Source organism: Oncorhynchus clarkii, chromosome 3, assembly GCF_045791955.1.
Source record: "Oncorhynchus clarkii lewisi isolate Uvic-CL-2024 chromosome 3, UVic_Ocla_1.0, whole genome shotgun sequence".
In the NCBI taxonomy this organism is placed as follows: domain Eukaryota; kingdom Metazoa; phylum Chordata; class Actinopteri; order Salmoniformes; family Salmonidae; genus Oncorhynchus; species Oncorhynchus clarkii.
The window spans coordinates 24,169,430-24,180,213 of record NC_092149.1 but is presented as its reverse complement, the minus strand read 5'-3'; the positions used below and the strand labels follow the sequence as shown (position 1 = coordinate 24,180,213).

At 44.8% G+C, this 10,784-nt stretch overlaps 1 protein-coding gene across 1 annotated transcript in view; it reads left to right on the top strand.

Annotated features, from left to right (window-relative positions):
• The first annotated feature begins 1,588 nt into the window (after nucleotides 1-1,588).
• Nucleotides 1,589-10,784, top strand: part of LOC139391307 (regulating synaptic membrane exocytosis protein 2-like) — a 231,737-nt gene continuing 222,541 nt past the window's right edge. Inside the window, exon 1 of the mRNA XM_071138921.1 lies at nucleotides 1,589-1,752. Within this exon, the coding sequence (XP_070995022.1) occupies nucleotides 1,589-1,752 (164 nt within the window). The remainder of the gene's footprint in view (nucleotides 1,753-10,784) is intronic.

The following is a 10,784-nucleotide window of genomic DNA, read 5'->3' as shown; positions in this document are numbered from 1 at the left end:
TCAAAGTGGATTAGCTTGTGTTGGGCTCAGTGTATTGATGCTAATGGACTTATTCTTTGTGAGGTATAGTGTTCAATCCACTTTATCACGGAAGGATTTAGCTATGATGCTTATGCCTTATTTCATAATCCTATCAAACCTGGATCACGAACACGGTTTGGGAAGGGGGGATGTTAGGACTGGGCCTTCGGATGAGGGGTTATGATTGGGCCTTGAGATGAGGGGTTAGGGCTGGGCCTTCGGTCGAGGGGTTAGAACTGTGCCTTCAGTTGAAGGGTTAGGGCTGGGCCTTGATGAGGGATTAGGACTGAGCCTTTGGGTAAGGGGTTAGGTCTGGACCTTGGGATGAGGGGGCTGGGCCTTGGGATGGGGTGAGAGTGGATAAGAGAGGTGTTTGACATGATGGGACTAAAATGTTAAGAAGCAGTGTCACAAGAAGCAGCTGATAAATCAATGATAGACATGGACTGTGTTGGTGCTAGCTTTTTTCTAGGACAAATATTTTTTATTTATTATTTTATTTTTTATTTTTATTTAACAGGCAAATGTTTTTTATAATCTGGTCCAGCTGCAAATGACTTCCAGTCCGTGTTTTGCAAATGCCTGATGTCAACGAAAATACGTCGAGAATCGCCCATCTCCCCTTCCTTTTTCATGAGCCACTCGCGCTCAGCTTTGTTCTACGCGTCTCCATCGCTCCGCCTACTCTTCCTATCAAGATTTTTTCATTGCATCCATTTTTTGTGCATTTAAGAAATCTCAAAGAATTATAAACCTGGAGGAACGCGAGAAAGAGAGTGTGGGGCAAGGACTCGAAAGAAAAACTAGCAAACAAGGAAAGAGGCGACGTCTTTATTTCAAAATGCGAGCAAACCCATTCTAAAGGATGACCGCGATGGGTTAGACAGGATTTAACATGATTGCAAAATAAAAGGCAAGAGCTCTATTCTATATTTCTCTACAATTCATCCGTGAATGGAATAGGATAATTGTGTTTGGAATGCTTGTTTCCAGAAGACCGTACATTTTGGTTATAAAACCAAAGGGCCTCTGTCCAGCATCTCCAGTGTATGTTTCATAGGCTACTGGAATTGGGGAGTTTGTGTGAGAATTAGGCGATCATTCTGTTGGATAGGTGTCTTGTGTTCCTCACCGATTAATTGCTCTGTATTTATTATGAGCTGTAGCAGCCTGCTATACCAAAACCGCTGAATCCCATTCAGATAAGGTTCGTGTATTGGGTGGAAATTGAGGCTGTATAGAAAGCATGTCTGCATTCCTTGTAAAAATGAACATTTTGACATATTGTGTCTTATTATTAAAGCCCAAATATACCGGCATGCGTCAGAATATATGTAAACAATCCAACCGAAATGTCTTGCATTAGGGTGGCCTATGCTAGTGGTTATGATTATGAATACAAGAACCACACCAATTGAATATTTCAGCCTAATATTAGAGAGAAGCCATATGATTTTGAAATTAGGCAATTTTCTATTAAAATTAAGTATAGTCATTATATCACTCAATGTTGGTCTTTACATTTTTTTTTGTTATTATTATTAATTTTTAGCAATTGTGTGTAGCGATGTCAGCTCCACTCGGGCCCCGGGGCCCAGGCGCCCCCCCGCCGGCTGGAGCCCTACCCGACCTGCCGGACCTCAGCCACCTCACCGAGGATGAGAGGAAGATCATCCTGGGCGTCATGGACCGACAGAAAAAGGAAGATGAGAAGGAACAGTCAATGCTAAAGTAAGCCATTATGATTCGCTATCATTCAAACGTGTGTGAGAGAGAGATAGAGTGGAGAAAGAGCGAGAGTCATTGTGGGGACATCGCGCGCTAACTGTCACGTCAGCCGTGCTCGTGCAGTGAGTGCTGGGTTGGGGTAACCCTGTTGTAACTGGTTGTCGCGAGCTGAAGCTGATCACATTTCAGGGTTACGTAGCCTACGTCCTGCACATGTTGCCTGTTCTAATGGGCTGATCGTTCTGAGTGTAGATAATATATATTTATGAACATCATTGCCTGTAGAAATAGCTTTTACAATAAGGCAGCATGTTGGTTATTCATTTAGTCTGTTCTCCAAATGAATTTTCGGATAATATGAGCAGGGAGAAGAATCTTTGAGTCGACTGAATATGCTGAATAGCCTATGCCTTTCAACAGTTAGCAGTGCATTTGAATCCTAGGCTATTAAGCGGCCTTCTCACTCTGTTGGCTTTGGGTTGGGTTAGCAACGGGCGCCATCTTCGCGTCAAATCACACTACTTCTTTTTCAATCACGTACATATTACACAACAATGATGAAACAATGGCGTTTGAATAAATAATTAGATATGTCCTGTATAATGATTTTCAACGTTAGCCTATCTGTCAGTGTTATAAAAACGGGAACGTTCCTTCTCCTGTGTGTGCAGAATCAGATGTCGCTGAGCATTTCAGCACCACGGCGCTGTCCAGTTCTAGGCATAGAGCAGCAGCACAGTCCTATGCCGTTGACGCTTGCGCGTGTAGATGGATCATTCATTGCTATTCATAGGCTAAGCTTTGTGTGCCAAATTATTGACATGCATTTGACAACGCTTTTAGTGTGATACTAAATATTGAACACAGTTATCTCTATCTAGTCACTTCCTGCATATATTGTATTATCCTCATGAAACAACCGGTTGTGTTTCCATAAACTGTAACTTCATTTTTTGTGGAAAAGTCTCAAACATCCACTACTTTACTGTGGGTTTGGGATTATATTAAGACTGCTGTATTTTTTTCATCTACTTTCCTCTCCTTAAGTCTTTGGAATTTGAATAGATATGAGGAGATATTGTACCACAGGTTGGTTCTGAGGAGTTCCCTCGTGGATCTACACAGTGGTTCAAGGGCCAACATGCAGGTTTTTCCAAAGAGCCTTTTGGATTCCAGATGTCCGTCCTTTTCTTAGTCCCAAATGGCACACTATTTCCTTTATAATGCATTACTTTAATCTATGGGCCCTGCTCAAAAGTAGTGCACTCTATAGAGAATAGAGTACCATTTGTGATGCACACCTTGTCTGAAGTACCTCCAGAGACTGATGATTTCCGTCATCGGGTAAATATTAACAGTTGGGTTTGTTCTGATGGGGACTGGGGAGGAAGTCGCCTAGTGGAGCAATACTGTGGTAAATATGACTCACAGACTCCATAACGGAAGGCAGGCCACCTCAGTTTGTGGTGCTGCCTGCGTGTGAATCATCCCTGGCTGTTTTTCCCATCGCTGAGTGCTTTTTGTATTCCTCTCTCTCTCTTTCTCTCTCTCTCTCGCTCTCTCTTTCTCTCTCTCTCTCGCTCTCTCTTTCTCTCTCTTTCTCTCTCTCTCTCTGTCCCTCTTTCCCTTTCTTTCTCTTCTCTTGTCTTCTCTCTCTCACGCTCTCTCGCCCTCTCTCTGCCGTCTCTCTCTCTCTCGGAGGTAAAGCGATTGTCAGCTTTAGTCATTCACAGCCATGCAGGCTGCCTGTGATGTCAGAGCCTAGCGTAGCACAACTAACTGAGTGTGTGCAGCAAGGATGCTAGTCTACCTTACAGGCGACATGGTCACTCAGTCACTGTTTCTAAAGTTCATTATTTTCAGACACACAGAGACTGGGGTGTTTTTACATTGTTTAAATGAACCTTTATTTAACTAGGCAAGTCAGTTAAGAACATATTCTTATTTACAATGATGACCTACCAAAAAACAAAAGGATTCCTGCTGGGATGGGGGCTGGGATTAAAAATAAAAAATTCAATATAGGACAAAACACACATCACAACAAGAGAGACACCACAACACCACATAAATAGAGACCTAAGACAACAACATAGCATAGCAGCAACACATGACAACACAGCATGGTAGCAACACCACACGACAACACCATGATAGCAACACAACATGGCTTCAGCACAACATGGTACTAACATTACGGGCACAAAGGGGCAAGAAAGGTAGAGACAACAATACATCACACGAAGCAGCCAAAATTGTCAGTAAGAGTGTCCATGATTGAGTCTTTGAATGAAGAGATGGAGATAAAACTGTCCAGTTTGAGTGCTTTTTTCAGCTCGTTCCAGTCACTAACTGCAGCGAACTGAAAAGAGGAGCGACCCAGTGATGTGTGTGCTTTGGGGACCTTTAACAGAATGTGACTGAGGATGATGGCTGCAGTAGGTATCTCAGATAGGGGGAATGAGGTCTGAGTTTTTTAAATTTTATAAATAAGCATCAACCAGTGGGTCTTGCGATGGGTAGAGATGTTGGGCTGGGATGTGGCTAATGCAGAAATATGTATCATTCCATAGTCTTACTAGCACTGATTTTGCAGAGAGTAGTTTTACTTCAAATGATCATGATATGTGGTTGGTTTACCTACAATAGGTGAATGCACTTATTGTAAGTAAGTCCCTCTGGATAAGAGTGTAGCTAAGGGACTAAATGCAGATGTATGATCACCCTGTCATGTTCCCTGTGTGGCCTCCCCCTTCCTCCCTCCCTTCTTTCCACCTCTCCCTCTCCTTCCTCCACTTCTTTCCCTCTAAATGCCTCAGTTGCCCTGTATTCTCTCATTAGCAGAGGTGAACAAAGGAGTGTTGTGTGCCAAATATCACACTATTATTCCCCTCATAGTCCACAGGGCTCTGATCAAAAGTAGTGCACTATATAGGGAAGGGTGACAACTGGGATGCACACAGGGTATGTCACCCTCACAGCAGTTACTCATGTTAGTATTATAGTCTGGGCTGTTTGTCAACAAGTGATGTCAGCAGAGTGAACACACTGTATCAGACTACAGCAGTTCAGTTTGAAAAACATGTCGCATGTTAAATACAATGTAGGTTTTAGGGGCTATTTGACATGGTGTGTTTTTATCCTGTATCACCTAACATGAGACAGGACACAAGTAGTGCACTATATAGGGAATAGGGAATAGAATAAGGCTCTAGCCAAAACTAGTGCACTATCAAAGGAATAGGGTGCAATTTGATAGTCAACCTGTAATGTAATAGAAGGAATCCTGAGATACAGAAGGAGACATAGAGAGAGAGAGAAAGAGACAGAAAGAGAGACAGAAAGAGACAGAAAGAGACAGGGAGAGACAGGGAAAGAAAGAGAGAGAGAGACAGAGAGAGACACAGAGAGAGACACAGAGAGAGACACAGAGAGAGACAGGGAGAGAAAGAGAGAGAGAGAGAGAGACACAGAGAGAGACAGGGGGAGACAGGGAGAGACAGGGAGAAAGAGAAAGAAGAGAGAGAGACAGGGAGAGAAAGACACAGAGAGAGAGAGAGAGAGAGAGACAGAGAGAGAGAGACACAGAGAGAGACAGGGAGAGAAGGAGAGAGAGAGAGACAGGGGGAGACAGGGAGAAAGAGAAAGACGAGAGAGAGACAGGGAGAGAAAGAGAAAGAAGAGAGAGAGACAGAGAGAGACACAGAGAGAGACACAGAGAGAGACAGGGAGAGAAAGAGAGAGAGAGAGAGAGACACAGACAGGGGGAGACAGGGATAGACAGGGAGAAAGAGAAAGACACAGAGAGAGAAGCCTCCAGATGTGTAGGGTTTGCCAAGTCCCTGTCCCTGGTACCAGGACAATGGCAGACAATTCAGAGGAATGCAGGGAGAGTACTGCTGCTGCTACTCCTGACTCCCATGTCATTATTCAGTCTTTCCCAATTCTACATACTAGCATGTGTGTTGTCCCTCATCTGTCTATATATTACTACATATCACAACTGCTATAAATCCCAACAGTGTTCAAATGAATTTAGAGAAACATCCACTTACATAATTTGAAATTATTAGACAATGTACCAGTTACACTAAATAGCCAATCAAATGTTCAAGTTAAAGTGACGGGGTATTCACCTCTGACCCCACGAGGTCCAGAGCCTGCTGGTTTTCTGTTCTACCTGATTATTAATTGTACTCACCTGTTGTCTCAGTTGTAAATCATTTTTGGAGTGGAACTGGCTTTGAGGTCCAGATTTGAGTTTTAGGGCTCTAGTGCTTGGTCAATTTTATGTCCCTCTGATACCGATTGGTTGTTTCCCCATACTAGCCTCCTATCCTTACAGTATACAGTAGTTCAACTTATTCCACTTTTTGTTTCCAATCAGATGTAGTCTCTATAGCAGCCATAAGGTGTTCTAGAGCTCTGATTTGTTCAGAGAAACATCCATACATGTACTGTGAGTTTAGTTAACGAACAGCACCAATACTAGGTGATGTGATGCAATATGGAATGATTAAAGGCATTGCACACTACTCCAATTAACCAAGCATCCATCACTCCAGGTCCACTGGCACTTCAAACAGACTGTAGCCAGCTAGCTGTATGCCCCACGGCGGAGGAGACCCTGTCTCTGCAGCCACTCTCCACTCCTGCGGTCCTTGTCTTGTAGGCTGACTCATTATCCGTGTCACAGTGCTCACCAGGGGCCTCCACTGACAGCCCTAATTACAGCAGCTGCCTCGTGTGAGGGACTCCCACCGAGATAGTGCTATTCTGGGTCTAAGACGTCTGCCACCGTGGCCCTGTCCGGGTCCTGCACCCCCGTCTAAAGAGCAGGGCAATAGAGGATGCCCCGGTCCCCACCCGCTGCTCCATCTCGTCTAAAGAGCAGGGCAATAGAGGATGCCCCGGTCCCCACCCCCTGCTCCATCTCGTCTAAAGAGCAGGGCAATAGAGGATGCCCCGGTCCCCACCCCCTGCTCGTCTAAAGACCAGGGCAATAGAGGATGCCCCGGTCCCCACCCCCTGCTCCATCTCGTCTAAAGAGCAGGGCAATAGAGGATTCCCCGGTCCCCACCCCCTGCTCCATCTCGTCTAAAGAGCAGGGCAATAGAGGATGCCCCGGTCCCCACCCCCTGCTCCATCTCGTCTAAAGAGCAGGGCAATAGAGGATGCCCCGGTCCCCACCCCTGTATGTACTGTATTTTACTCCAAAGGGACTTGTATGGCAGGGGCCATGTACCCTGTCTGTCCAGAGTTGTTAATGATTAATGAATGCCAGTATGTTGACCATAATGATAGTCTTCTAAGAGTTGCCTAGACATCCTTCATGATTCAACCTTTTACCTCTCTTGCTCTTGATTCTCTACATACTCCTCATGTTACTAGGAAGATGTCTTATCAACACACAGGTCCTGAGAATTCTATGGGTCGGTAATGTCAGAGTTACAACTCAATGTGAGGAAAAAGCATGCTGGCAAAACCCTGTGCTTCCTCACAAAGTGTGTGTGTGTGTGTGTGTGCGTGTGTACATGTGTGTGCGTGTGTTTGTGTGGTAGGTAAAGAGGGTGAGGGGTGGGGGTGGAGGGCTTATGAAGAGGTTTGACCAAGAATTGGCTTTCTTTTCATTCACCATTTTAGCATAGCAATGTCATTGATTTCCCCAGCCCAGTTCATTCATCTCATAGAGGCAGAGAGCAGCATTAGCTGCATTGTGGGCAATGGAGTCCTCAGAGGGCATGAGCTCACAGCTCCAGGAACCAGAGGAGGCTCCTCCCCTTGCTGTACAGCAGAAGCCTGTGGTTGTAGTGGTTGTGTAGTGGTTGTGTAGTGGTTATGTAGTGGTTGTATAGTGATTTAGGACAGCAGAAACCTATGGTTGCGTAGTGGTTGTGTACAGCAGAGACCATTATGGTTGTGTGGTTGTGTGGTGAGGTAAAGAGGCATGTGCATTTCTCCAAAGCATCCCACTGGACAATGTAGACACCCACTCTCCCTCTTTACCATGCGAAGAGCAGTCTCCCATCAGCACAGTCTCACATCCCCCATCACACCCCCAGGGGAGGGAGAGAGAGAAAGGGGGGTGGAAATAGAGAGGGGGGATAGATAGAGCGGGAGAGGGGGGTTTGGGGGGGTGCTTGACACTGTAAAGCAGAATGTATGCCAAAGGAATATAGAATGTTAATTAAAGGAACAATGCGTTTTTGTGAGGCTAGGATTGTGATAGGCTGGAGTCTGGTTAGAGTTACACCAAACATGGCAATGTGGCTTGTCATAACCAGTTAATATTTCCACTTATCTCTCCCACTACATTTTATTCTGTCTCAGTCTGAACTGCCTTCTTCTTTGGCACTCACCATCTCTCACCATCCCTTTAATGCCACTTTGCTTCAGAGTATCTGTTGAGTTTGAAACCTTTCCTAAAACACTGAAAGCAAACTTTGAGGTTACATTCACAGTGCATGTCTCTTTAGACCTGATCTGATACAGTCCTTATTAGGATAATGCAGTTCAGTTATAAACTCAGCAGAAAAAGAAACACCCCTTTTTCAGGACCCTGTTTTTCAAAGATAATTCGTAAAAATCCAAATAATTTCACAGTTGTAAAAGGTTTAAACACGGTATTTTAAGACACTAACAGATTACAGTTAAGGTCACAGTTAGAACTTAGGACACTAAAGAGGCCTTTCTACAGACTCTGAAAAACACCAAAAGAAAGAAAGGCCAATTGTGTGTCGCCCTATGGACCTCCCGGTCGTGGCCGGCTGCGACAGAGCCTGGGCTCGAACCCAGAGTCTGTGGTGGCACAGCTAGCACTGTGATGCAGTACCGTAGACCACTGCGCCACCTGGGAGGCCCAGATGTTTCTTTTTTTATGTCATACATAGGTGTACTGAGAAGTGTTATAGTCCGTGTTGTTCTGTGAACTAGCTACATTTATTTTTTATTTCACCTTTATTTAACCAGGTAGGCCAGTTAAGTTCTCATTTACAACTGCGACCTGGCCAAGATAAAGCAAAGCAGCACGACAAAAACAACAACACAGAGTTACACATGGGATAAACAAACGTACAGTCAATAACACAATAGAAAAATCTGTACACAGTGTGCGCAAATGAAGTAAGGAGGTAAGGCAATAAATAGGCCTATAGTGGCGAATAGTGGCGAAGTAATTACAATTTAGCAATTTACACTGGAGTGATATATGTGCAGATGAGGATGTGCAAGTAGAAATTCTGGTGTACAAAAGAGCAGAAAAACAAAAACAAACATGGGGATGAGGTAGGTAGTTGGTTGGATGGGCTATTTACAGATAGGCTATGTACAGCTGTATTGATCGGTAAGTTGCTCTGACAGCTGATGCTGATGCTTAAACTTCAGTGATTTTTGCAATTCGTTCCAGTCATTGGCAGCAGAGAACTGGAAGGAAAGATGGCCAAAGGAGGTGTTGGCTTTGGGGATGACCAGTGAAATATACCTGCTGGAGCGTGTGCTACAGGTGGGTGTTGCTATGGTGACCAGTGAGCTTAGATAAGGCAGAGCTATACCAAGCAAAGACTTATAGATGAGCTGGAGCCAGTGGGTTTGGCGACGAATATGAAGCGTGGGCCAGCCAACGAGAGCATACAGGTCGCAGTGGTGGGTAGTATTTGGGGCTTTGGTGACAAAACGGATGGCACCATGATAGACTGCATCCAATTTGCTGAGTAGAGTGTTGGAGGCTAATTTGTAAATGTCATCGCCGAAGTCGAGAATCGGTAGGATAATCCATTTTACAACGGTAAGTTTGGCAGCATGAGTGAAGGAGGCTTTGTTGCGAAATAGGAAGCCAATTCTAGATTTAACTTTGGATTGGAGATGCTTAATGTGGGAGGAGAGTTTACAGTCTAGCCAGACACCTAGGTATTTATAGTTGTCCTCATATTCTAAGTCACAACCGTCCAGAGTAGAGATGCTAGTCGGGCGGGTGCGGGCATGCGTTTCATTTGACTTGCATTTAAGAGCAGTTGGAGGCCACGGAAGGAGTGTTGTATGGCGTTGAAGCTCATTTGGAGGTTTGTTAACACAGCGTCCAAAGAAGGGCCAGATGTTTAAACAAAATGTTGTCGTCTGCGTAGAGGTGGATCAAAGAATCACCCGCAGCAAGAGCGACATCATTGATATATACAGAGAAAAGAGTCGGCCCGAGAATTGAACCCTGTGGCACCCCCATAGAGACTGCCAGAGGTCGGGACAAAAGGCCCTCCGATTTGACACACTGAACTCTATCTGAGATGTAATTGGTGAATCAGGTGAGGCAGTCATTGATTGACAGAGTCGAAAGCCTTGGCCAGGTCGATGAAGACGTCTGCACAGTACTGTATTTTATCAATGGCGGTTATGATATCATTTAGTCATTTAACAGATGCTCTAATCCAGAGAGATTTACAGGAGCTATTAGTTTTTTCTGCCTTGCTCAAGGGCACATCAAAAGATTTTTCACATCGTCAGCACGGGGATTCAAACCAGCCCAACACCCTTAAGCACTAGGCTACCTGCTAGCTTGCTTAGTGTCAGTAGCACACTGAGGGAGTGAAGCATTGACGTAAGAGATGGTATCAGCTGAAACCATTGGTTGAATAGTGGGTGTGTATTGGTTATGTAATGGTTGTGTACAGAAGAGATCTATGGTTGGGAGGTTGTGTTGTGGTTTGGTAGTGGTTTCTGTTGTATGAGAGGTGAAACGGCCTGCGTTCTGTGAGCTAGCTGGCTGAATGTCAGTAACTGGCTGAGGGAGAGAGAGAGCACCTCTGTACTGACGTATGAGATGGTATCTGGAGCCTGTTCTGCTGCTGATTTGACAGGAACAGGACATCAGGCCCATTCACAGAGAAATAATTCTCGTCATCTCAAACAGCACACGGCTAGCTTCTCTGGGACAGGGACAGGAGGAGCCCATTGTCTCCCAAAGCTTTGTTCTTTATTAAACACATAGATCTGCATTAGTCACCAGTGCCCATATGCACATATTCACTTCCGTTCCATTCTATTCT